Source organism: Choristoneura fumiferana, chromosome 23, assembly GCF_025370935.1.
Source record: "Choristoneura fumiferana chromosome 23, NRCan_CFum_1, whole genome shotgun sequence".
NCBI lineage: Eukaryota > Metazoa > Arthropoda > Insecta > Lepidoptera > Tortricidae > Choristoneura > Choristoneura fumiferana.
In genome coordinates this window covers 15,028,682-15,054,893 of record NC_133494.1, presented here as the reverse complement: position 1 = coordinate 15,054,893, position 26,212 = coordinate 15,028,682, and the positions used below count along the sequence as shown (strand labels likewise).

At 36.0% G+C, this 26,212-nt stretch overlaps 2 protein-coding genes and 2 pseudogenes across 3 annotated transcripts in view; 2 read left to right on the top strand and 2 right to left on the bottom strand.

Moving 5' to 3' along the window:
• Positions 1-1,360, bottom strand: part of Clic (chloride intracellular channel protein 5) — a 40,683-nt gene extending 39,323 nt beyond the window's left edge. Inside the window, exon 1 of one of the 2 annotated variants that reach the window (XM_074105998.1) lies at positions 1,189-1,360. In XM_074105998.1, the coding sequence (XP_073962099.1) occupies positions 1,189-1,257 (69 nt within the window). In that variant the 5' untranslated portion in view covers positions 1,258-1,360. The remainder of the gene's footprint in view (positions 1-1,188) is intronic. The other variant, XM_074105999.1, reaches the window with a different exon arrangement.
• A 1,338-nt stretch (positions 1,361-2,698) lies between these two features.
• Positions 2,699-3,598, top strand: LOC141440877 (pre-mRNA-splicing factor Syf2). The gene has a single exon (XM_074105457.1). The coding sequence runs from the start codon at positions 2,817-2,819 to the stop codon at positions 3,516-3,518; it is 702 nt and encodes a 233-aa protein (XP_073961558.1). The 5' UTR covers positions 2,699-2,816; the 3' UTR covers positions 3,519-3,598.
• An 8,873-nt stretch (positions 3,599-12,471) lies between these two features.
• Positions 12,472-23,133, bottom strand: LOC141441308 (uncharacterized; annotated as a pseudogene).
• A 535-nt stretch (positions 23,134-23,668) lies between these two features.
• LOC141440864 (ragulator complex protein LAMTOR3 homolog) lies at positions 23,669-25,968 on the top strand (annotated as a pseudogene).
• The last annotated feature ends 244 nt before the right edge of the window (positions 25,969-26,212 follow it).

The window sequence follows — 26,212 nt, the reverse complement described above, 5'->3', positions numbered from 1 at the left end:
TTAGTGTTGCAGATGTTTATGGGCGGTGGTGATCTCTTACCATCAGGAGACCCACTTGCTTGTTTGCCATCCAGTAAAAAAAAAAATTAGTAAAATAACATGTGCATGTATGTTGGAAGTGTTTACTCGTTTATTTTACTTGTAAAAGGACGAAAAGTAAAGCTTGAGAAAAACCCAACTGGAATCAAAATGAACCTGCCATATTATGCTTGGGCAGTTTTTTTTTTATTCGATTGGATGTCAAACGAGCAAGTTGGTCTCCTGATGGTAAGAGATCACCAACGCCTATAAACATCTGCAACGCCAGGGGTATTGCAGATCACTGCAAAGTTTAACTATGTGGTTTAAGAAGTGAAGCGGACTCACATTGAAGTGGTTGTTTTGCAGATTTTACTGCAGGGCCAGATTCAGGAGAGGGAATATCCATTCAGCCACAGGACACAAGAGAGAAAGCCCTCATAACAGGGGTTAAAAAATATTTTTTTTCTTCAAACAGCCTTTTTGCCCTCATTTCTTTGTTTATCCCTCAGAATTCTGGTTAATGGCATAAGAAATTTAATATTTTCCACAAACTTACATTAAAAGCAGTTATTTAACTCTATATGTTTATCATTAGCCTTATTGATTTAGTGATAAAAGCTAATACTCACTAAATATGGGACATGACATGACTCATCCTCATAATGACTAAACCCTTACACTGCTGAAGGACAACGTTACGATTACGATTATTACGAACTTTTAAACTAAACGGGGTACCACCTCAAATGTTAAGGAGAGTAAACAGAACTAACTAAATTAAGGTGATGAATTTATCTGAAACTATAAATTAAAAATCGCATAACAATTGCAACAGAACTCGCCAGATGGCCGGGAAACAAAACAAAGTCGCGCCTGACCTACATTACGCGCATTATAAGTGCAGTAATAATATACTTTCTTGCACTCGAGTGCGCACTACACTCAACGGCAAATACGAGCGTACGTCTATGAACATCCTTGAAACCCCGTGAAACAAACAAACATAACTCTTAGAAATGTGCCTCACGTCTGCCAACCCAACTCTTCAAATATTCGCGAAGGCGGTCTTGCGAGTTGCGAGCGTTTACGGAGACGGAGACGGCTGCGGCGGCCGGGTGATCTCGCGCGCCGCATAGCATCATAACACGTGCGAAATAAATACGCTACCTTGATAATCAACTCGATTTCTGGCACGTCGCCGTTCGTTGTTCCATTCTCTGCGATTTCATCCGACATCGTGAACTCAGAGAAACACTAGGAAGTTTTTAAATGAACGATTAACGCACTTTTACACACAACCGCCACCGTATCAAAACACAAATTGACTGACCGACTTCACTTCGGTTCTGTCGTTCAGTCAGAAAGTAAGTTCTGTTTGCAGCTAATTTCACAATATTTAATTATTTCGCGTATCCATTTAATAATAATAAAAATCAATTAAAAGTTAAGATGCTATTTTATTTGCCTTATTTAATTTGAGTACGATAATTAATAATTTACAAAAAACGAATTAATGAGGATTGTTATCAATTTCTAAACGAATATTAATGTTACCATGTAAAAAATTACTGTTTTGACAAATGTCAGCTTTACGTGTATAAAAGATTGCCAGTATGTAAAAGATTCCCCAAAAATATTTAAAATATAAACCGATTGTGCGGGGGAAATGCGGGGATTTTGACTAGTTTCAGATATGTACTTAAGCATATTTTGTAGGTTTAAGTCAATAAAAATAGGCTACAGAGGGTTTTATTACCAACGTGAGAGTAGAAATATTGATTTTAGCAGCTAGTTGTTTTTGTTTAGTAGTTTTATTGAAATTATTGGCAATTCAGTTCAGATATAGCGATCTCCTAATAGGGTGCATGGAATAGATTTGCAATGTACCTACATACCTATAACTGTCACAACATACTAGTGAAATCTTCAGATGAACGATGAACACTATTCGTTTGCTTCAAATATTCATAAATACTCTTGAATTATTAAATCTCTTGTCACATACGCACACAAAAACTATGACAGTTTAACTTTGCTTAACGTCCGATCTCGTCTCGTGTCTTCGTGTTTTGCTGCGACACAACATATTTAAATATAAATAAATATCATGGGACACTTGATACCAATTGACCTAGTTCCAAACTAAGCAGAGCTTGTACTATGGATACTGGGCAACGGATAAACATACTGTCTTATATAGATAAATACATACTTAAATACACATTAAACATCCGAGACCCGAGAACAATCAATATCTGCCCCGGCCGGGAATCGAGAACCCGGGAGCTCAAGCTTCGTATCAGGTTCTCCAACCACTTGGCCATCCGGTCGTCTAAAACAACTAATATTTAAATAATTATTTTTTGTTATGACTAGGTTCTTTGGCACAATATTTTGCTATAGGTTGGATTGAAATCATTGTCACTGAGTTGAGTTTACGTAGTTTAAAGTACATAGAAATAAAAGCAGGCAGTGTCAGCAATCAAAGTTGTTTCTAAACTTGGAGGGAATACGAAACATTTATATAGTTCAATTAAATTCAAATGTAGGAAAAAGAAAATTAAATCATTTTAACAGTTTGGGTCTGGTTTGTTCGAAACACATTTTTAGTGGGTTTTCGTGGTTTGAGTGGAAAAATTTTGCGGATATGACAGACAAAAAAAGTTGGCAACATTGCGCGTGTTTGATAGTTAGTGATTCACGTAACGTAATACAATACGTTTGTTTACTTTCTCTCGTGGTATTTTGCGTTTCTCATAATAAATTGGTGATCTTAAGTTACAACTGATCTCAAGATGAGCGCAACAGATTCATCTTCATCTACGAAAGAAATGACTTTTGCGGAGAAACAAGCTGAACGTATGAAAAGACTGCGTACACTGCAATCAGCTAGGAACGAGGCCAGAACGCACAACCACCAGGAAGTTGTAGCCGAGGAGGCAAGACACAAGCTCCCTGCAAACTATGAAGCCAAACGGCGACAGGCGGAGTGGCTCGTCGACGACCAGAAGAAGCGAGAAGAGGCGGAAAGTCAAGGCAAAAGTTATGACAGAGTAAAGGTACTTAATATCTCCGCCATAGAAGCCGAACGTTTAGAGCGTAAAAAGAAAAAGAAGAACCCAGACCAAGGATTCTCCACTTACGAACAAGCCACTGTGCGTCAATACAACCGGTTAGTCAAACAAATGCCAGCAGCAGATATGGAACAGTATGACAAACAGAAACAGAAATATGGTGATGCTTTTTATGGTGGACCTAACGTAATTATCCATGGCATGCATGAAGACAGGAAGGATGCTATTGATAAAATGGTTAATGACTTGGAAGGACAGATTGCTAAAAGGACCAAGTACTCTCGCCGACGCATCCACAATGATGATGCAGATATTGACTACATTAATGAAAGGAACGCTAAGTTCAATAAGAAGTTGGAACGCTTCTACGGAGAGCATACAGCAGAAATTAAACAGAATCTGGAGCGTGGTACTGCTATTTAAGTTGTGAAATAGGTTTAGTTATTGTAAATATTTGTGTAAGATGTGTTTAATGTGGAAATATATTAATTTGCTCATAGTCATTTTTTTGTTTGTTGTTCAACATATTTAACCTTATGATTGGTTTTTTGGAGTCTTTGATTGGTCTTTCATTCTTAAGTAGCGTAGTAGAAATAAGCAACCTGAGATATGTATGCTTAGGAAAAATTTGTGTCTAGATTCCTGTCCAGCAGTGGTGTAGGGGTTATAGCATGCAGCACGGATTGCTGAGGACCTGGGTTAGATTCCCAGCGCTGGTCTCTTTTTCTGGTTTTTTTGTGCATCCATGTCTCAGTTTGTATTTTCGAAATTTAACCTTGTAAATAAACCTAGCATCCTACTTTATAAATGAAAGTTAAGATGTTTGTTAGTTGGTCATGCAATAATGTCTGAACTGATTAGATGAAATTGGGTAGGAGACAGTGCAAGTCCCAGGGAGGACATTATCAACCCCTCATATGCTTAAGACATGGATCCGTGTCAAATTTAAGGCTATCTATTTGTATTGTGTTGTATGTTTGTCATGAACATGCTGAGCTGTTTCCACTAGAGCTGCTCTGAGCAAGGATAGGTAAACAAAGCTTTTCTATTGGTTCACAACAAACACATTTCTCGCACATCTTTGGTGGAAACGCAGCCTTATAGTTTAGTCTTATCCTGGAAAATTGTATAACTTCCTCAGGATAGCAATAAGTAATTTCTTTGCAGACAAAGTCGCAGGCAAATGCTAGTCCATACTAATATTATAAATGCGAAAATGTGTGTGCTTGTATGTTTGTCCATCTCTCACGTCGAAAGGAGTGACAGATCAATGTGATTTTTGGCATAGAGATAGTTTATGGGCCCGAGAGTGATTGGGCTACTTTTTATCCCGAGGAAACAGCGCGCGATAACTAAATTCCACGCGGGCGAAGCCGCGGGCAAAAACTAGTACTTTATAAGGTAGAAATGTGAGAATTATAGCACTGCAGGGCTACTATGAAAATCGAAACTCGAAGTTCGTGTCGTACCGTCCCTCTGGCTCTCGTATTAAACAGTAGGTATAAGTGTAAGAGAGACCGCACGACACGAACTTCGAGTTTCGTAGTAGCCCTGCTGGTTTAGGACTTAAAGAAGAAATACTTAGGTAATACTGTATTTTGTGGGGAGGGGGGGAATTAGTGACAATGCAAGATAATTTATCTTGTTAAGAAATCTTGCCGAAAATAAATAAATCTCGATTTAATTTAAATCTCAGTTTAGTACTGTTGAAAAGTATGGCAACATCAAGCTCAAATCAGCAACTAAATCTAATATTTTCAGGAAGTAGCCATTAAATATTAATAAAAACAAATAAATTAAACAAATTTCAGTAACAAGTTTATTCTGATAAATGTGCCGAGTAAATTACATATTAAATACATACAAGTTTACATTATCTAATTATCTAAAAGCTCTAATAATTCCGATGACGAGTTCAATATATTACTTAAATACAAAATTGATTTGACTTTGAGCCTGACTAGAAATATATGAAAGTATCAGCACTCATACATTTCTAGAAGTTTCTTTAAGTTCAGAATGTGATCCAATAAAAGTGCCATAATTTAAGAATATGTACAAAGATATAATCCAACACCACTGACTAGCTTAGCACTTTTAAAAAACTTTGAATGGTCAAGGACTTTAATTCATGAGCCATCATGGACCCATTTCACAATAAAATTCATAGTGACATCACATTAATGAACAACGAAAAAACGAAAATCTTAATGACTTTTCCTTTGAAAAGGTCCCATGGCTCTGGCTCATGCATGAATTAAATAAAGTCCCTGACCGTACCTCATTTATAAGCTTTTTACATTACTTCAAAGGTCAAATTTTGTTGACGTATTGATTTGAAATACGAGACTTTCAAACTAGTGACGATATTTCAGGGTGTCCACTTTCTGACATAGTTTTTCTAGTCAGTCAATTAAAAAAAACTAGATTCTAGTTACTAGATCTAAACTGCATAGGTAATGCCGTTATTTATTAGTTTCGTTGGATCCCGGAATCCTATCCTTTCGATGTCTGCCAATCGTTACAAAGATTTACGGCTCCAGCAGAGTCCTGAAGTAGAGACTGGGTTTGGGCAAGCATAGCTTTGAAAAGAACTGGGTGTAGAAAGCCAAGGAAGTTGTGACGTTACATGGCAAACCATCCATAACGTACATTATTTGTTTTAGGTCTCCCGTCTATTCCCCCTAAACCAAAATTTCAGACATATGGAATAACTTCCTCATGTACTGACATATTATGTAATTGGCAAAATACGCATTGCTAAAACAAAAAGAGAAAATGAAGGCCATGAAAAAAAAGACATGGTTGATCACTGTAAAGTTAGGAAAATTCAGTGGACACCTGTACAGTTTTCTTGTGGCTTTGTAATGGATCAAACTGATAATTGAATGCCAGTACTAACTCAAAATGAGTTGTGATTGGAAGTAATCAAAACACATTTTCCGGTAGCAGACAATTAAGACATTTGCTCCATTTCTACAACACAGCGTAAGTTCCAGTGTGTAATTAAATGACAACTGGAGTCTAGGGCGTTATGTAAAAAGTGCAAAATAAAGTATTTACAAAATTCGTCTGTTTTGTTGACAGTGCATGTTAACTTAAATCAGTGTATGTATACTTCGCACAATATTCTTATAAATACATACTTATTATTATTACATAATTATGAATACTATTACTAATCGTCTTCATCAACGTGGCACAATAAATAGTACATTTTGCCTTTTGCACATCTAGGACAGGCAACTTAAATTACGTGACGCCTAATTCGTGTCATGCTTTAGTACAAAGACTGCAGGTCGCGCTAGTTGCTCGCGTTTTAGCAGCAGGCGCTTCGTAAACTACTACTTTAGATGTCCGTAACAGTTATTATTATTATTACTGACATCAGTTGAGCCATAGCTTTTTCTTTATTTGTGTCATTAAAGTTATGACCGCTCATTTGGTAAATACCAATTTCAAAAAACAAATGCATTCGAACATAGTACGTTCTCCACCAAAAAAATACCGGGTGTGGCCTGTAGTACGAGCAAAAAATTAAAACATAGATCGTCCTCGTCAAACTGAGCAATATTAGTTCAGCGACTTTTAAAAAAAAATGGAGTCTTTGAATTTTCCTTTTTTCATACAAATTAAATATTGCTATCAATGTACGCCATCCTAAAACACAACTGACGTCGCCTGTCAGGCTACAAGCATCAAGCACTTTGCTTTACATTGCTTCTTCAAATAAACTTAAAAGTCTAATAAAAATTTAAAAGCTAATTATTTTTAAAAGTCGCTGAACTAATGTTGTTCAGTTTGAGGAGTACGATCTATGTTTTAATTATTTGCTCATACATATTACAGGCCAAACCCGGTATAGCTCACGTATGTCGGTTGTTTTTTTTTTTACAACCTATAGGTACCTGAGGAACATAATGTGCCAAATTGCACCATGTTGACGTAGATAACCTTTTTTAATGTAACTGCATATTTTAACTCGTCAGGAATCGTGAAATGAGCAGAATCTGCAGAAATGCTTACAAACTTAAAATATAGATAATAATTATACATAATACATATCCACAGTAAAAGAAATTCGGAGCATCGACTAGAAATCACAGTGACTTGTTTAAAACGACCGAGGGCCAATCAAATTTCTTACCGATACTAATCTGTCCGCGGCAATTTTCAAACAATTGCAGATTTTTGTAAGTAAACATGTTTTTTCTGTGATTTAATAGATGGTGTACATGAATACATGCCATCCTACGTAAGTTCAACCTATTAAACCGTGAAATATCTTGTTGGAAGTACGATTTTTTGGTAACGCCAGAGACAATTTTGGTAACGCAGGAGACGCCCAAAGTGTCGGTAAAATAGTTGATTGGCCCCCGAACAAATACAAATTCGTTGAATTAGAAAAATAAATAATTGCTTCCAGAATCGTCTTTGCATTGATGTCCACTACAAATTGTAGATTTCGGCAACATAGTAGTAAAGAATTTTAAATACTTAATCTTCCGAACGTCAAATTACAGATACCTTTGATGATAAAATTTACCCAAAAACAGCTTAAGTACTTACCGAAAGTACGATCAAGATAGAGTTTAGCAATAAAGTGTAGAAGTTAAATAACACTACGACTTTCTGTGCATGTACGTAATATTATGTAACACGGGTTACCAGGACTTAAAATTTAAATCTTAAACGTTTATTCCAGAAACTCATTAAATAAATAAAAAACATACAGACGAATTGAGAATCTCCTTTTTGAAGTCGTTTGAAAACAGAGAACAACGCTCCAAACAAATCTAAGGCTTTGATATATAATCAACATCTGGACAAACAGTTTTTAATAAATTATAAAATATAACATGCTAATTCATATGCGCATAAAACCACAAATGGTGGAGGTGCGGGGTTGGTTGATTACGGTCAAGTCTAAGCAACCAACGCCGCACCTCCACCATTTGTGGGAAAGTAAAGAACAATATTAAGTAGTTCAGAGGGAGCCTTTATAGGTAGGTACGCCAAACTTTATGCGCTAACTTAAATTAAAAAATTTAATAGCATTTTGTATTTCTAATTTGTTATAAACTGTTTGTAACAGATGTTAATCATAATATCAAAGGCTACGAGTGAATGGTTGCTTAAGTTGTGTTTTGAGCACTTGATCTTTGTTACAATGAAGTTCTAGAATAGACATTAAGGGGCTGTTTCACCATCCATTGATTAGTGTTAACTGACGGTTACATGTGATGCCGTCTCCGTCTATTCGAACAAAACAAATAGAGACGGCATCACATTTAACCGTCAGGTAATAAGAGTAATCAATGGATGGTAAAACAGCCCCTTAAATTTTACCTTACCAACCAGTGTTACTACTACGGTATCAAACCATCATTTTTAGCGTAAATGCTTCTATATGGCAACAATTTTTTTACTCATTATTAAAACCATGCAAGCCAACCAAGAATACCAAGCACAGCTCAAAGTAAAAGAATTTCATGTAATTTGGAAGATCAGATTAATTTTCAATAAACTTTAAAATTTCCTTTTTAAGAGCTTCTTAGTACTTAGATAAATAGTAAATTAAGTTGGCTGTACTCTGACGGTAGAGTTCAGTGTTGCCATATTAATGACTATGGGGGAATCGCGTTATGACATTTTATAAAAAGCATGTCAGTTGAATGGTGGTGTCAAACAAATAGTCTATTGAGCCACAATGGAACGGTGTCGTAGTTATAAATACAATTGCCTATCATCGACTTGCTAGGTGCACTAGTGTGTAGTGGTAGCACACATTAAGCAATCCATGCGTTTCGAAAGTTTAAAATGATGTAGTCGAACAAAGTTTACTACCAAAACCATAACAAAACTGAGCGTTTCCTAGACATTCAATACATGGTCTGCTTATTTCTAAAGACTTTACCACACTCCGAGCGCATTAAAGTTCCTGTTATTAAATGTGCTAAGTATATATTTAAAAGAAATTAAAGAGAGACGGCACCAAAGACATTTGCCACGTAAAATTGATCATATTTGCCGTCCAGCTCTCGCTAATAGTATTAAATAGGAGAGTAAGAACGATGGCTCGATACGAACTTCGAATTTTAGAATATTTTGTTTGTATCGCGACGCGCTCGAAGTGTGGCTATGTCCTTAATTTATTTTATTTAACTATAAAATAAATTTATAAAATCGTAGAACACTGTTGCCTTATGCTCAAGTAATAAGGATAAGTATAAAACGAGTATTCAAGCAGATACATCGGCCCAGAAGCTGAGTTATTGCCATAACAGAGAATAGAGATTAAAATTAGGCGCCACATTCTATTTACATGATTTTTAGCGTACAATGCTTGCACATGGCAACATTATTTTAGTTCCTTTCATCCATTTATTTCTAGTTGTGAAACCCCTGTTTCTGGTCCAAAACGAAAATGTATCTTTTAAATATACCTTTGTTTCTATTCCATTCGTTGTACAGAACTGCAAATGCTGAAAAACGTACAACTAGGACCAATGTAAAACCTTCCATCGTATATTGTTCATTAGGTCACTACAGAGCCATGTCAAAATGACATTTACGTCATTCCATAAGCATTGGATAAATAAAATTATTTACTATGGATTCAAGATGGCCCAGTAGTCAAATAGGTTGACTGTACACTGTACTCATCAGAGTAGAATAGTCGTCGGGGGCCAATTTCATATAATTATAATAACCTATCTCAACTGAATCTAATAAAAAAATAACTACAATTTCCTAAAAACGCAAATTTTGCTCTATAATTTTTTCTAGGTGTTTTATACTTTTTGAGTCCTGAAATCGACCCCGTATTTTATTTTACAATATAATAAATAAGAACATGTTTGAAAATTCAAAAATAGTCCAGTGTTGCCAGGCAAATCCGGCAGTGTTGCCAGGCAGGTCTATTCTACCTAGATTCCCTATTCACCTCAAGTGCAGCAGTTAACGATAACATTCAGTTATTCGCATTTGGTACGACAGCACTTTGTGGGAATAGGAAAATAAACCATTTTATAATTTGGAATGTGAACTCAAATTTTTTGCTGCATTAGCAATGGCGTTAGAAGAAAAGGGGAGGAAAGTAGACGGCGTAAACTAATACCTATAGCTTAAACTAACTGGTATCTCTTTGAATAGACACACTTTGGAAACTTAAAATTTCAATAAAATTCTATAAAGTACGATATGTGATCTCAATCATTATTCTTTAAAGTTAATTGTACAAATACAAACATTTTATCTACTTAGCTATTTCGCTTTCACAATCAAGTGGAGCGGAATAGCAAGGTAAGAAACTTTAGAACATTGATATGGATTTCCGCAAAAACAGCTCAATCCATAATTTTATTGTAAAAGACGCCAGAATAGTTCCAGAACTTTTCTCCGGACGCGATTGCGCGTAACTTAAAAAAAAATCAGACTTTGCAATAAACTTAACCAAATGCGAATATCACAGATAGATTTCGACTAAATGCTACTGCACTCGGGAGAATTCACCGCGGAGTGGCGCGAGGCGAGGCGCCAATGTCACTCATAAAACCCAGGAACGAACGATTTCTGAAATTAAATTTTGATATTCAATAAAAGCCAATTTAAACTAGAATGTCTGTAATCTATTCCTTCACTTGGTGTTTTTGGACAAGTGTTATTGGACAATTATTTTTTCTTTTGTCAATCAAACGAAAAATCGCTAGATGGCGTTAGTATCGTGGACCTCACGATATTGACATCACGGTTTGACATTTCAGTCTTGCTTGCGATTGGCTCATTTAGTTATTTGGGTGGATCAACTATTTCTTGTTGTTATTCTGTCCCGTCAGCGAGGGGAGCAAAATAAAAGAAATGGTGTGTCACATTACTAACATGATTGGTAGATGACCAATTATAGTGTGTTACCGGCAGCCAGGGTAGAAGGGGCTCAAAACTACCATAAAAATGCATGTTTGGCAAATTTTAATCCTATAAACTTACGGTTTAAAGATTGACTCAGGAGACCGTAACTATAGCAACGAGTGACAAGACAAAGTTGATTGACCCATTTAACCAATGAGGGCTATCGCGTATGAATTCGCCACTAGAGGCGCTAGTGTAGCGTGAGGTCTCCGAAATGTCAAATCTCATAGTTTTTGGGTGAGCTACGCGGGTTTATTTATAATTAGAATAATTTTGTGAATATTTTGCAATATCTGAAATTAATTATGGCAAATATGCGTTCCGAGGCAATGAATGTCTGTGTTTTGAGACAGTTTTGTCTTTCGGAAACCTTTGTTCTCCCTTTTTTCCAAACAAAACGGGGACTATGCAACACTGTGGCATGCTCGATATTTTTATGGTACGGTTTTAAGGTGTGTTAAATATGATTTTAATCTAAACATTGTTTTCACGCCCGTAATAACAGACTTTGAAAGCCATACTTAAAAACCTCACGCAACAGTGCGCCATCTAGTGAGTGAAAAAACGATAGCCCTCATTACAAACATAACGCAAATGGACATCACGATACTTTTGCCATTAAACGATATTTCACCTGAAAACCCTCATTGACAAAGAAAGAATTCGTGTCTGATATACTGAGCGGAAAACACTGGCCCTCAAATGCATGCAGTAACAGAGAATTTTGTATGTAGTGGACCAAATTTTGTGCCACTGAGTATATTTTACGGACTTATTATATTTTTTAGTAGGTATACTAACAACTAACCTATTATTAATTCTGCATAACTAGAACTCTTCGTTTTTCCTACAGTTAAAATATGTAATAATAACCAAACAGTTACATTTGAAAACAAGAATAGTTAGAATTACATTTGAAATTTACCACGAGCTTTGCGGTGAAGGAAAACATCGTGAGGAAACCTGCAAAAACCTGCGAAGCAATTCAATGGTGCGTGTGAAGTTCCCAATCCGCACTGGGCCCGCGTGGGAACTACGGCCCAAGCCCTCTTGTTCTGAGAGGAGGCCTGTGCCCAGCAGTGGGACGCATATAGGCTGGGATGATGATGATGATGAACCAAACAGTAGGAAATACACTGCAGATACCTACTAGTATCGCAGCAGCGATTAAACTGACTTACTGTTGTTAAATCATAATTTTAGCTAATGTGTATAAACTTACTCCGTCGGCCAGGCATCAACCGCACTGTTATTCCATCAGAGGCTCGAACTGCAGGAAATATAAGTATTAAAATAATTATAAATAAACAATAAAACATAATAAAAAAAGCATTCCACTGACAACACTCGTTACGGGAGTTAGAAGCAAAAACACAACTTACCTTATTAAATTATTTGTTATTTCTAACTTCTTTAAAACCTAAACACAATCTTTCAGACTGTTAAGATTTAATTCAAAAACAAGTTCGATTAAAGGTAAACATTTATTCTCAATATACATAAATTCATTGATCACTATTAAAATTACACCTGACTAAATAAGTACCTATACAATAACCAAAGTGTAAAATACATCATCATCTTTCAAGAAATTTTATATTAAATAACAAATCAACGACCTAGCCTAGATACGTTTGTGCTAAACATTTTTAATCCTGTAAAATTACCGCGTAGGAAAGCTACGTTGTGCATGTTTAAAAACTATTGTGATTTAAAGTATAGATGACTTGTATTATTTAAAATCTAGAGCAAACGGCCAATCTCCTTTTAAATCTCTGTAATAAATAAAAGTAGCAATACTTTGCATGGACTAATCGAAAGTAGTTTTATTTTTTACTTTAACGTTTTAACCTAAGATTTAGCCATATTTAGTTGTGAAGCTGGTGATATTACAACTATAGTACTTTTCGGATAGGATGGGCACGGTGACACTTGCGTTTATATTCCATTCCACGCTATTAACGTTTCAGGCCAATAATCCCTACTATATATAATATTATAAATGCGAATCTCTCTGTCTGTCTGTTACGCTTTCACGTCGAAACCACATAACCGATTTTGATGAAATTTGGTATATAGGTAGTTTGAACCTCAAGTAACATAGGATACCTTTTATTCCGGTAGAGAGCGCCACCGCGCGATAACCTAGATCCGCGCAGACGTAGTCGCGGGCATAAGCTAGTTTATCATAAAATATACTTGAATCCCGAAAGAACAAAAAATAAATAAATATCTCTTTAACTTAAAAAGATTTCGTAATAATAAACAAAAATCACTTAAAAATATATTATTATGTTTTAAAACTAAAAAGATAAAATTAATTCTCGTCAACTTTCATCGCGTAAAACGGAACTATATTTCAATAGAGCTTGACTGCTTATCGACCGAATCGATTCCACAATCTTGTCAAATCGTTTGACTTTTGACTCGCATCATCTGTCAATTAGTACGAGAGCGTAGGTCCTTAAAAACTTTGTATCGAGTGTTTCGTATTGTTTGATGTTTTGAACTGTTCATTTGTTATTCAATTTTGTTATTACGGTTTCTGTATTTTTTTTTACCATTATTAGTTTTGATATAATTCCAAAGAAAACCGCATGGTTTGTGAGATCCCGATAGACAAGCAAAAACACTTGCTACGCGGGTGAAGCCGTAGGCAAAAACTAGTTAAAAATATAAACTATCACTAATAAAATCAATTACACACCCTTAGCATATTTAATCGAGAATCGCAATAAATCGATTCGAATTCACAACCCTTTAATTGCTTAATGACATGTGTCACCCTACCTACCCATCCTATCCGAAAAGTACTATAATTAACCACATATTATTATGTATCTTACTGCTGTTGGACATCTTTTTCAGACTTTTTAATATACGATTAGTTAGACATTATATTATACCAAAGGCACTATTGGGTAAAGCTGCTAGACGCAAGTCTAGAAATCGGTATTTGACTATTATTATTTATATAATAATTCAAAGCTTGTCAATGCGCGTTTTCAAATGGAAAACCATTTTTAAGCTACCTTTACATATAACAGAGTTAGAAAATTTTCAATTCAAGATTAGACAGAGAAAAAAATACTATCATGTGACGCCAGACGCAAGTAGCGTCATAGCAACTGTATAGAGAAAAGTTTATTGGAAAAAAGACAGATGTAGATTCAAAAACTGAGGAGGGTCACCAACCCGATGGTCGGATCAAATTAAGGCGATCACGGGGCTCGCTCACTTTACCTGCAGCTCTGAAACAGGCCGAGGACAGAGTGGTGTGGAAGCAGTTCGTCAACGTCTAAAGGCTTTTCAAGAGTTCGTCAACGTCTAAGTAAAGGCTTTTCAAGACGGGCACGACCTTCAGGAATGAAGAACACACGTTGTTCTTCGTCGCGACGAAGAAGAAGAGAGGATTCAAAAAACATATTGGCTGTATAGCCAATGTTTACTGAGGAAAAAAATGATTCGGCTGAAAATTGAATAGAAAATTTTGATTTTAAAATATAGACGTATCTATATTTTTATGATAATAAATAGAATATTCCGGAGTTGTCAAATACCGTATTTCTAACAATTTAGTTAAGACTTGTCTTCACTTTCTTACGCGCGACATTTTTAAAACTTGAACGGGCTAGAGACGTTTATTGCGTCAAAAAAGTTACAGGTATAGTTTGCCGCGCGAAATGCACATTACCTACTTCATGAAAGTTGTACATAAATACATAACGAGTTCTACATAGCAACCCTCCTGTTGTTAATCAAATCCGAATTTCATAATAAGAAAGAACAGCCGAACTTATCTACAGTCTAAAATATGCGACAAATTGTGATTTTCTTTTATCGATAGCATACATTTAATTTTACATTTGTTGTTTTCATCTTCATTCTAACTTGAGAAACAATAACATTATGAAATAGGTTCTCGAAAAATAAGATTTCCATTTTCGCTGAACTACACATAATTGAGATTAAAGAAGTTATTTTATTATTTTTTCTGATGAATCTAATCGTTGTTTGGGCTATAAGATAATGTTAACTGCGAATTCCGGGAATACGACACAAACATGCTGATAACAGTGGAGATATATCTATGATATGTTAAGTCGAACGCACCTATACTAAGACCTACGTAATAAAAAGGGCTAGGTTACTTATTTTGACTCTTACAAGATTTGCGCACAATTCAACCATTCATTTTTGCCAAATTATTCTGCAATGTCTGTTTTTAAATTCATATTGTTTAGAACCAAAAGATAACTAGAATGCTGCGAAAAGCGGGTAAAATCGTTCATTCAATCTTTCTGCCTTTCATACATAAGAAAAGAATGGCGGGAACACAGATTTAATTCTATAAATCGAAATTCCATCGAAAATTTTAACACGTGCCTAAGACAGTGGACTATAAAAATTGAATAAGTCGGCTGTACCAACCCATATCAGTTTCGAAATATCCATTACTAACAACATGCTACATCTTACCGATTTGGCATTCGGCTCTCGAACGTGTTTAGTGCGACGTTACATTGCCTTCTTGGAATGATTATCGTATAATTATTCATCCCCGATAATTATAGAGCACATACGTGACTTTAGGCAATTTAAAGAAGTGATAAGTCAAATATCTTAAAGCCCTGTGTATATCACAGTAAAATACTTTAAGGACAATTTATTATCTACTAGATAGGTACTACATAAATACTATCCATTTCTCATCTCATCAACGAATTGACTCTTCACTGGTTGTTTTTTGTTAATTCCTTTTAGTGTAATCAATGAATTGATAACCCATTTTCGTAAATTATTCAAAATTGTTTTGAATTCTAACATTATCATTGTTGTGTGTTGAAACTGAGCAACAGGTTTGAGCAACGCGCAATAATTATTTGTAACAGGCTATTAAATATTTTTAGGAGACATTTTTGGCAAGGCAAATAGTCTTAAAGTGAGATCTTGTGATTTCTCATAATGACAAGTTAAAAAGTGATGTTTCAGTCAACTTAATTAAGTACACAAAAAACAATAAATATATGATTGATTTCACTTCTAACAAATCTTATAATTTATTTTCAACTTAAATTGTAATAATTTAACCTAATAAATAACCATAATATACATTGAATTTTTCCCTAATAGGCAGTGTACTAAGCAATCAAAGAATAGTTTTTTTTCTTATTTGTTAAAATTAAGGCCTCTGCTTGCACCATTAAAATTATGTAATTACTCAACAAATTTAGAATTTTGGATTTATTTGGAATAGTTGCGTGAATGAAAACATTAAAACTGAGCCAGATGGTTATCTGAAGACTTCTAATTCTTAAGCATTTTATTTAAAGGCCACACATTGTATTACTACTAATTACCTCATTGAAATACTGCCCTTAAATCAATTTTAACAAACTCGACAGTATTATTTACTCAGACTAATATATGTTCTATAACGCGTCACACCTACTCGAATATTACATTTGGTCCAATTATTACATCTTTTCAGCTGCTGTAAACTGCCAATAGCTTAAAGCTAAACTATGTACATATAAAGTAGGAATTAAATTGTTAATCCAGTCAAAAAATGAAAAATATAACAACACACATGCAGGAAAATTCCAATACACGTCGGTACAATGTCTCAACACTTCACTTGAACAACGTCACAGAACAAGAAAATACCAACTCAGTCTATAAAAATAAAGTTGGTACTCTCCGAGAGTTAATAAGGGTTTTCATGCCTTCACATGCTAGTTTTACACAGTTAAATCACAGATCTGTTTATCACACCATAACAAAGCCTCAAAAAAAGCAGTTAATTGTAATCACTTCGGAACACTCGAGGGTAAATTTGTTACTGTGTCACTGAGCGTTTGGTCCGGTTTGTTTTTTGTTTTGTCACGGAACGAGCCAAAGCCCGAGTCGTAAGTCCGGGAGGGGGACGTACCTACGAAGACGCGGGGCATGTCGCACTGCTCACACTTGTCCAGCAGAGGGTGGTTCCGGAAGGTGCACATGTGGCACTGCCACGAGGCAGGCGGACGCTGCCCCGTGTATATGTTGTTGTAGAAATTGTCCGTGTCTTCTTGTTCTGAAATGTGTTAACGCATTTGATAATTTGATTAATTTTAAAATGCAGGGTAGGGTGTAGGCTGGCTGCATGTTTATTTGACGTAGTTTGGTAAGTGTTTGATTATTGCTATAATTATTGTTTCTCCCTTTTTAACGACTTTTAAAAAAAGAGGAAGATATGAATTAGCTTTAATTTTTCAGTTTCTTACAAACTTCGTCATTTATGAACCAATTTGATAACTTTTTTTTCATTACAATGGGAATACTTTCAATAGGTTGCCGTAGTTATCATGTCAAGATCTATTGTTTTTTTTTCTGTGATCTTGATTGTATCTGTTTGCAATACCAAATAAACGTTTTATCTATGTATCATATCATATATTAGTTGAGTATTATGTGACGCTACCCAAAGCAAAACGACCAAATTTAGAGTTTCTTACATTTTTGGAATTTTTACAATTCAAGACAATGGGATTTGAATGCCACTGTCTTTTTTTCATATTTTTGGGACCGTTAAAATAAAATCTAGTAAATAATATCCAAGGTTCTCCCGATAATATTTACTAGATTTTATTTTAGCGGTTACAGTGGTCTCATGGTAATTTTTAAAGATTAGCTAGCGCGTCATCAGCTATTACTTTCTTTGGTTTTGGTGGTTTTGCTTTGCCTGGCGTAATAAACCCTATATGCTAGGGTAAATATTATTAATAAGGTTAGTAATCAATTACCTACGGATTATTAGTAATGCTGTAAGCAGCCGGGACTCCCCGCGCCCCGCTACCCTATCGCTATGCCACTGGAACGGGCGGCCGACCTTAAAGTTCACGATTCAAATCCTTATTGATGTGAGAACGTTCTTAACTAAGAAGGAAATAAAAATTAGAGTATGTGTGTGATGATTGTGAGAATGAAATATTGAATATTATAAAGGTTTATTTTTGAAAATTGAGGGTAGACGTATAAATTAATGATTCAACAAATGTTTAATGCAATCACGGCTGTTTTACTCTGCAGTGGAACAAAGTTTATCCAATCATTATATGGACCTCCATATATATGCGATTGGAGTTAGTACAGTAGTTACAGTAAAGCTTTCAATTCAATGCTCACAAAGGAGCGTTATCACCAATTTTGAGAACTTATGCGCTTATTGCGTTCTATTCTCAATCCATCTCTAACCCAGTAAGTATTCCAAGCTAAACTTTTTTTAACACCTTTTGTACAATATGTTCTGTGAATTGAATAAACACCTTATTCCCAGTAGGTACCTATCTGACATAATCAGCACTGGAAAGGGCCAAATATCTCCTATTTAAATCATATTTTAATTACGTAATTGGTCACTTTTAACGTCAACTTACGTACGACAATTAGGTACGACGACGAGCGAAGCGAGGAGAAGTGTTATACTTGGTTTGGATAGGTATTTAACTAAAATGTAAACAAACTTCAGCTGCCAGATTTGGTACATTCAAGGTTTTTATACATTTTTTACTTATCTATCATTGTAATACAAACTAGACCGTACTTCATTTTTTTTAGCATTAGAAAAAAAATAAGCGATCTTGACGCGTGTCTTTTTATTGAAGAACACTGTTAAAAAATAAGTCACAGCAAATATGTAATAATTGCCAAGGACATGCGATCATTTACATGCATCATCATGATCATTTGCATTTTGGTATCATAAGTAATAGTACCGTTCTTTTAAACATTTTTCAATGAAAAGACTCGTCAAGATTGTTTACCCTTTTTCTAAAAAAAAAACACATTTATAAGAATTTCAATATTTAAGACACCAAATAACGTTGTTCTGTTTACAGTCAGTTAAATATGGTATGTAATTACCATAACCATAGGTACAATTGCGACCTGGACCAACCATATAATAATAATAATAACAATGCTTTAACCATGATTTACACATACATAATCTCTGGCAGCCCCCATAGGGCTACCCTTTATTGCGATATGGAGATTTCTGAAATAACAATGATAGTATGAATTTGGTATTATTAGTTAATGTCTCAAATGTCACATAGGCAACTGCTGGACATAGGCCTCCCCAAGGGATACTTAGGGCTTTTGCATCCACCGCTGATCTTACCATAAAGGTGAGGTGCTGAATCTAAATCACATATACAATTTATCCATACTCAGGGAGGATAAAATTTAAATAATAACCGGAGCTTAGAGTTTGAAATTTGGTTGTAGGTTATGGATTTGGAATAATACCAGTGCTTTTACATACCACGGGATAAACATAGGATAAACTCACGTAATCCACCCTGTTTGGCCAGCGTGTCGCACTGGTCGCGCAGCCGCTCGACGTCGTCGCGCAGCTTCTGCGCAGCCGCCGGCGACGGCAGCGGCGCCGCTAAGATGTGCGTCTCGCGAGATATCTGCGCGAGGCGGCCGCGTTCCTGCGCGAGCGCACGCGCCAGCCGCCCCAGCCGCTCCTTCTGACGCTCGATTAGTGAACGCTCTGAAAGTCATTTATAGATAATTCATAAATAGGACTTAGTTTAACAAAAAGGATCTAAAGCACTGTCATGTCATTCTTTACCTTCGCTTTTGTTACTACAGAAACTGGATCCAAAATAAAAAAAATATTGTTGAGGGTTGGAAACTTTTTGTTAAGAAACGTCAATACTGCATCGGAATAAAGCCGTACGAACGAAGTGGACGGATTTGTTGCTTTGTTTGTATAGATTTGTATGGTACCGCGTGCACTGGATCGGCCTTTCTGCGCCATAGAAATCTATACAAAGCAAAACAACAAATGTACGGGTGCATGTGGGATGTACTGGGATGCAGTGGATGGTTAACTTTGAGGTCTACAAAATAAATACACTGGGAATGTGACAAAATAAATGTAATAATTTAAGTTTGCATCAAACTGCAGACAGAAGGAAGCAGAGCAGAAGTCGAATAGTTGCGTTCAATTAATGCGGAAACGCTCGTCAAAATTAGTTTACATCCATTCAATAATGCTACAAAAAACTCATTGTGAAAATTAGCTTAAGCACCATTGATGTAATGTACAAATTTGTAAATGGAATAAACAAGGCAAATCCCACTGGTACAATTGTGACTGGACATTTAGAATAATAATAATAATTTGAGTTTTTGGTAAAATGGAATCACATCACATTATACTCGTCTCGTAGCAAATCATTATTAAATAGTTTGTGGTGTCTGATGTTATGTATAATAAATGATGTTAAATTTCATTTTAAAACCGTAAAAGAGAATTTTAGTTAGGAAAAAATGTTTTCCTAACTAAAATGTTTACAAAACAGTTTAATGTTACATGTGAAGTTTAATCTGTTTTTAACAAGCTTGATAACTATAACTAGGTACCTACTTAAACCTATGCTGGCAATGAGGGATTATTGTCATTGCAACAAAAAGCAAGTATCATACACATTTGTAACACACAGGAAACAGGGCATGATGATTCAGAGAATCCTTATAAGGTACATAATGTAACATTCCATTCCACAATGTCTAACATAATAAGTATGTTCAACTGGCTGATTAAGTTATGAGCACATAATAATATGTAGACTGTAGACATTTCAAGTATTGATGCATTTAAAAAACAGTAAGCATGTTTTCTGTATTTCATTCATTATTGGTCTAGTAAACAATGCACTGACATTGAGAAGAGTGAAACAGATGTTTTTCCTTCGATAAACATTGTTTTGCATCGCCCGAACCTATCAACATCTTTTTCGCTCTTATTGCGGGCACTAAAGCCATAAATATACCCATAGGGTTTATTGGTTTTGGCTTACTCAGTACTATCAGTACTGTAGAATTTACTGTCACCTCAACTTGGAAGTGATACAGTCTTGGATGTTTTAACTGGTTTGCACTAGACAATTATCAATGATCTCTATAACTGCATATCATATGTGTAACGTTTGAAGTGTGTATCCTAATGTGGGTAATACTTTTTATTACACTTTTATTATCTTGTTGAATAATAACAGGATAATTATTGGATAGTTATCTATGAACATAATTATCTTGTTAATTTGTAACCCTGGTTTTAGGTGTACAATTGAAATTAAAAATAGGACAGTAAACTTTCATGATCAATTGTATACTACCCTATTTTGTACAATAACAAAAAAATATTAAGGCAGATAAAAGAAAAAAAAAATTAAAAAAAAAATAACAAAATAACTAACAAACACAGCTATTAGTGTGTGTGTCGTTGCTTGGACAATAAATACGTATACTCACCCTGAGCTGTATCTGGAGGCTCTGGCGCAGATCGCGAGGGCCTATGCCCCGTCTCTAGCCTTGAGGGCGGCGGCGGCGCGCGGCGTCTCGGCGGGCCCCTCGTTGTACTCGGACTAACGGTCACTAACACATGCCCTTCAAACCCGTCGTCCTCCCGTGCCTCTCTTATAGGGCTGGCCATATTCGATGTTGGAGTACAAACAGTCAGGTTTACAGATGTTATTGGCCTTGGATTACTGTAGTCTTCTAGCCAAGGGTCGTATCCATAGTCCATATGACAATTAACATTGACTGATACATTTACTGGGAAGCCTCTTTCGGGCCTATAAGTACCTCCTGGTGTTGTTTCTTTCACTGGCTGAGGTTCCTGTTTTGGAGGGGCAGGGGATACCGATCTACAGGGTTCGGTTTCAGCAACTCTTTGTGGTTTAAATGCAATATCTGGATTAGGTTTTATAAAGTCAAGTGTGTTCGGCCTTTTAGGCTTTTCATGTATTGGTTCTTTCGGTGCCAACTCGGTTTTTGGTGATTCCTCTTTTGTTATTTGCTCCTCTTTTTTGATGGTTTTCTTTTCCTTCCCTTTTTCTAGTTTTTCATGTAAATTGTATCGTATTTTATTACTTTTAAGTATTCTATAATTTGTGCTCTCTGGTTCTGGTGCATTTGTTTGCGGTATGCTAACTTGATCCTTAGGAGTTTCGTTGGTCAGTTCAAGTCACTTGGTGATTCAATGCTGTACTTGGCAACACAGTTGTCGATGTTTATAACCGTAACAGGAGATGCATTGTTGGTGAGCTCTGCTTTGCTAAAGGGTTTGAGTTCAACAACATTTTGATTAGCATCAGTGTTTACTTTATTGTTTTCATTCTCATCTGTGATAGAATTCAAGCTTAAAACTGCGGTCTGAGGCTCCTGGCAAGGAACAGCTTTGATTGCTGTGAGTTTAGGTGCTTCGTGGTTGAAAATAGGTTGGTTTCGGCACTTGGCAGGGGCGCTGAGCTTTTGGTCGTGATGGCGCGCGGCAGCCGACGAGGATGCGTGGTAGGCGTGCGTTAGGGAGGCCTTGACTTCGCTGTGCAGTTGCGTCTCGCAGGCTTGCTTGTCGTGCAGTAGAGCTCGATCGTGCTTGACACAACATGATCGGGGACGCTAGGGAACTTCTGTTTCAGCTCGTGGAACAATTGCATAAGCGAGATGTTAGTGCATGCACAGGCTTGCGGAGTGGAGGCGGTGTGGGACGGGGCAGACATCGCCGCCCATCCTCGCGGACGCCTCACGCCGCGAACTGCGCCCTGCCCAGGACACCGGATAGCGCGCGCTCACACCCGCGCATCCGAACGACACTTATTTACACACCAAATAGCGTATTTTCGAGTCCGTGACGTCACAATTCCTGAAACCACTTTTACACGAGTTACGTATACTTCGGCGTTGCTTCGTGATTGCTAACGTTCATGACTCGTTAATCCTCACGATACACATGTGACGAAAACGAACGTATTCTAATACGAAGTTGATTTTTTACATCTTTTGTTATCATTATGCCAAACTTATTTTTCTACAGAAAATTGCAACATACTGCGTCAGATATGGCTATATATTGTACCAATTGTACGCACAATAAGTAAAATAAAAACTTTATATAGAGACACATTCGCACTCCAAAAAAGTACAAAGGCAGTAATTATTGTACCCAAAAATAAACTACGAAAATCGCAGACTTGTCAGTCGGTTTCTGCCATTTTCATTTTAGCAATAGACTAAATAAAAAAAAAACTTGCGCGGACTTTCTCTTCGACGTGGATACTAGTACGATTTTACTCCACAATCCACATGAGTTTATTTATGATAACATTCGTGAAGCAAAATAAAGTCCAAGTTCATACATTGGAATAGAAATTGCTGGTCCAAGGCTGTCATTAAAAAATAATTAACTTTGAAAAAACTACTATGAAATAAAATAATAAAAATCACGACCTTGATAGTAAAATCAGAATTCGCATAAAATGTAAAAGTGTGTGAAACGATATTTTTCGCTATGAATTTAAAAAACTGTGAGCAAGACGAGCAAGAGGAAAATACGGCGATAAAAGTTTTTTTTATTTTTTTTATTTTTTTTATTTGATAAAAAAACTTTATAGCATTAATGTCGAGTATGGTGGTATGTAAATCATCATAAATACACAATACTGATTTTACCGTCAAAGTGTTTTTAGTACATTAACATTATAGCATATATATTACTGAATTAACAGGAAATATTGATGAACGTGGCATTTAAAAAAGTTACACGAACTGCAAAGCAGGAAACGTCACCGTCAGCCAGTTAGCTGTCAATTGTCAAATTAATACTTCACTCACATGTCAATTAACGCTGCTTGGCCTGCTTGTTTTCATTGTATTTTCTCCCAATATAAATAAATTACAAACGCCCTAAAATGGTTGACGACTTACGTAAATATTTGAACCATTTACTAGAAAAGTATGTTCAATGCATCAGTAAAATTAAGAATACTGGTATTTATTTTAACTGAATCTAAACATGGGACCGTATTTTGTTTCAGAGTGAATGGCCTTTTCAGTATAATAATTACAGACAGGGACGGAGTGCCCCTTGTACGAGCAGTGACTGAGAGGGCTCCTGAACTAGCACTGCGGCCTAACTTTCATATCCACCTTCGGGATGGCGACTGACCAAGCTAGCCAACTGGGACTAGGAAGAAATAAAACTAATCATATCTATGTATTTTAGTTATCAGGTGAGATTTATTTTCTTTTTATTGCGCTTTAAGGTATTGTTGTTTTAGGGCCTGTTTTACTACTCATCGATAAGTTTTATGTGGCAGATATCTTCAGGGGCCGGATTTTGGGGAGGGCATCTGGGGCTACAGCACCGAGGCCCTCCACAAAAGAAGGGCTCCCATAATAGACTTCGAATTTATTTTTTCTAATTCCGCCAAGCAAACACCTTTACCTGTAGTAATTTGTACAAACTTAATTATACCATTCTTTTTATTTGGAAAATAGTTTGGGCGGGGGAGAGTGAGGAGGGCCTCCAATCCTTTGTTGTCCCAAGGCTACCAGACCTCTAATCCGGCCCTGGATATCTTTGATACGTTTTCTGTTTATCTGTCACATAGAACTTATCAATGCATGATGCGAGTGTCATGAAACTGACCCATAATGTTCTTTAAATTTAAATTTTATCTCAAACTGTAAAACTTGTGTCTCTGTTGCCAATTTGTTCTGAATTTGTTGAACCAGATTCAAGTTACATATTTTGGAATAATCTCATGGATTTTCATGACCCAAATGATCACTTTCAGGGGTGAATTAGGAAATTTAAAAAGTAATTCTAACTGTACCTATTCTAACTGTACCTTGTGATATATTTTTTTAGTTTTCATTATTGCAGGTTATTGTTAGGGGTCTACAACATAATTTTTTTGATATAAAAAGAGTTCAGGACAATAAAGTGAAAAATACTTATAAATTACGAAGAAACCCATGGTCCAAAGTCCAAATTGCATTTAACTTATTGAATGCTTAGAAAATATATTTCAACATCAACAATTTCTTTTGCTGTACAGTCACCCCCATTAATATGTGCCATAGCAAATGCTAAAATATCTGACACATCCTACCGGCCCTAGATAAGTTGCATCAGATGTTTATCCCAACTTTGTGTCAGATATGGTGTTGGTCATTACCACTCGAACCTCAATCTCCAACAATAATTTTCAATCCAATGCTCACATTTCCAGGTGATACAAATGAACAAGCTGCCACTGGTGATCACCTTTATCGGCAGTGACAATTGTAACACAGGCCACATATTGTCACTTGAGAGCCAGATTGAGCCATGCCTGAAGGAGTTAGCAGCTGTAGTGGCTGATGCGCCTTGAGAAGTCGAATCATGGGTGTTCGTTGGCATGCATTGGGTCAATTCCAGGGTAGGTTGCTGTTAGTTTGCGCCCCAGCAGCAGACCATCGCTCCCCACAGGTAGGGTTGCCAACCATACTGTTGAAAACTACTCCACTACATTATACTTTTTACTATTGAACTAAACTAAAGTATACAAAATACTGTTCAACACCAAAATTCCTAACACACTAAGTCAGTTCTGCATAGTCACAATAGAGTGTGTCAGAACAAATCTATCAATGTAAAATTAATAAAAAATTTGCTCCTTATTTATTGAAATTTTAGTTACGATTCTGACAAGGTCTATGAGGCTTTTTAAAATGATACTTAATTGATAAGTTGCGCGAGAAGCACCCAAAATTGGCCTTTAAAAGATGAAAAGAAGAATATACTGTTGTTTTCTAAAATACTGTTTATTTTCCTTCTCAGACCTAAATATACTTTATTTGTTTAAAAAAAGTTGGCAACCCTACCCACAGCAGGTTAGGCAGCACTAGTGCTACTTAACCCTGCTGCCTACTCAATGCATGCCATAGCAGGTGTTAAAGAGGGTGATTTTGGATACATGATCCAGCACCAGGCGCGGATCCAGCCCTCAAAAAAGGTTGTGTCACAGCGACCCGAAAATCAATTCTGTGTTTTATTTTTCAGTTTTATTAAGCATAGCATTTATTATCATCTGCCTATTGATTTAATAGAACGTGAAAGTGTGTCGTCACAAGTCTATAAGGGTTTGGTATCTGCTTCTTGTCCCAGAACTAAAACAATTCAGTAAATACAAGATGATTTAATTGCGTGATCATGATCACGAGTTAAAAGATATTAATAACTAGCCAAATTTTAATTCTCTCATTAGATGAGATTTTACACAATCACATCACTGTTTAATTATTGTAATGAATGACGTTAAAATGAATAACCACTGGACACTGGACTGGTTATTTCATTAAAAAAAATATGGCTCTGTCCA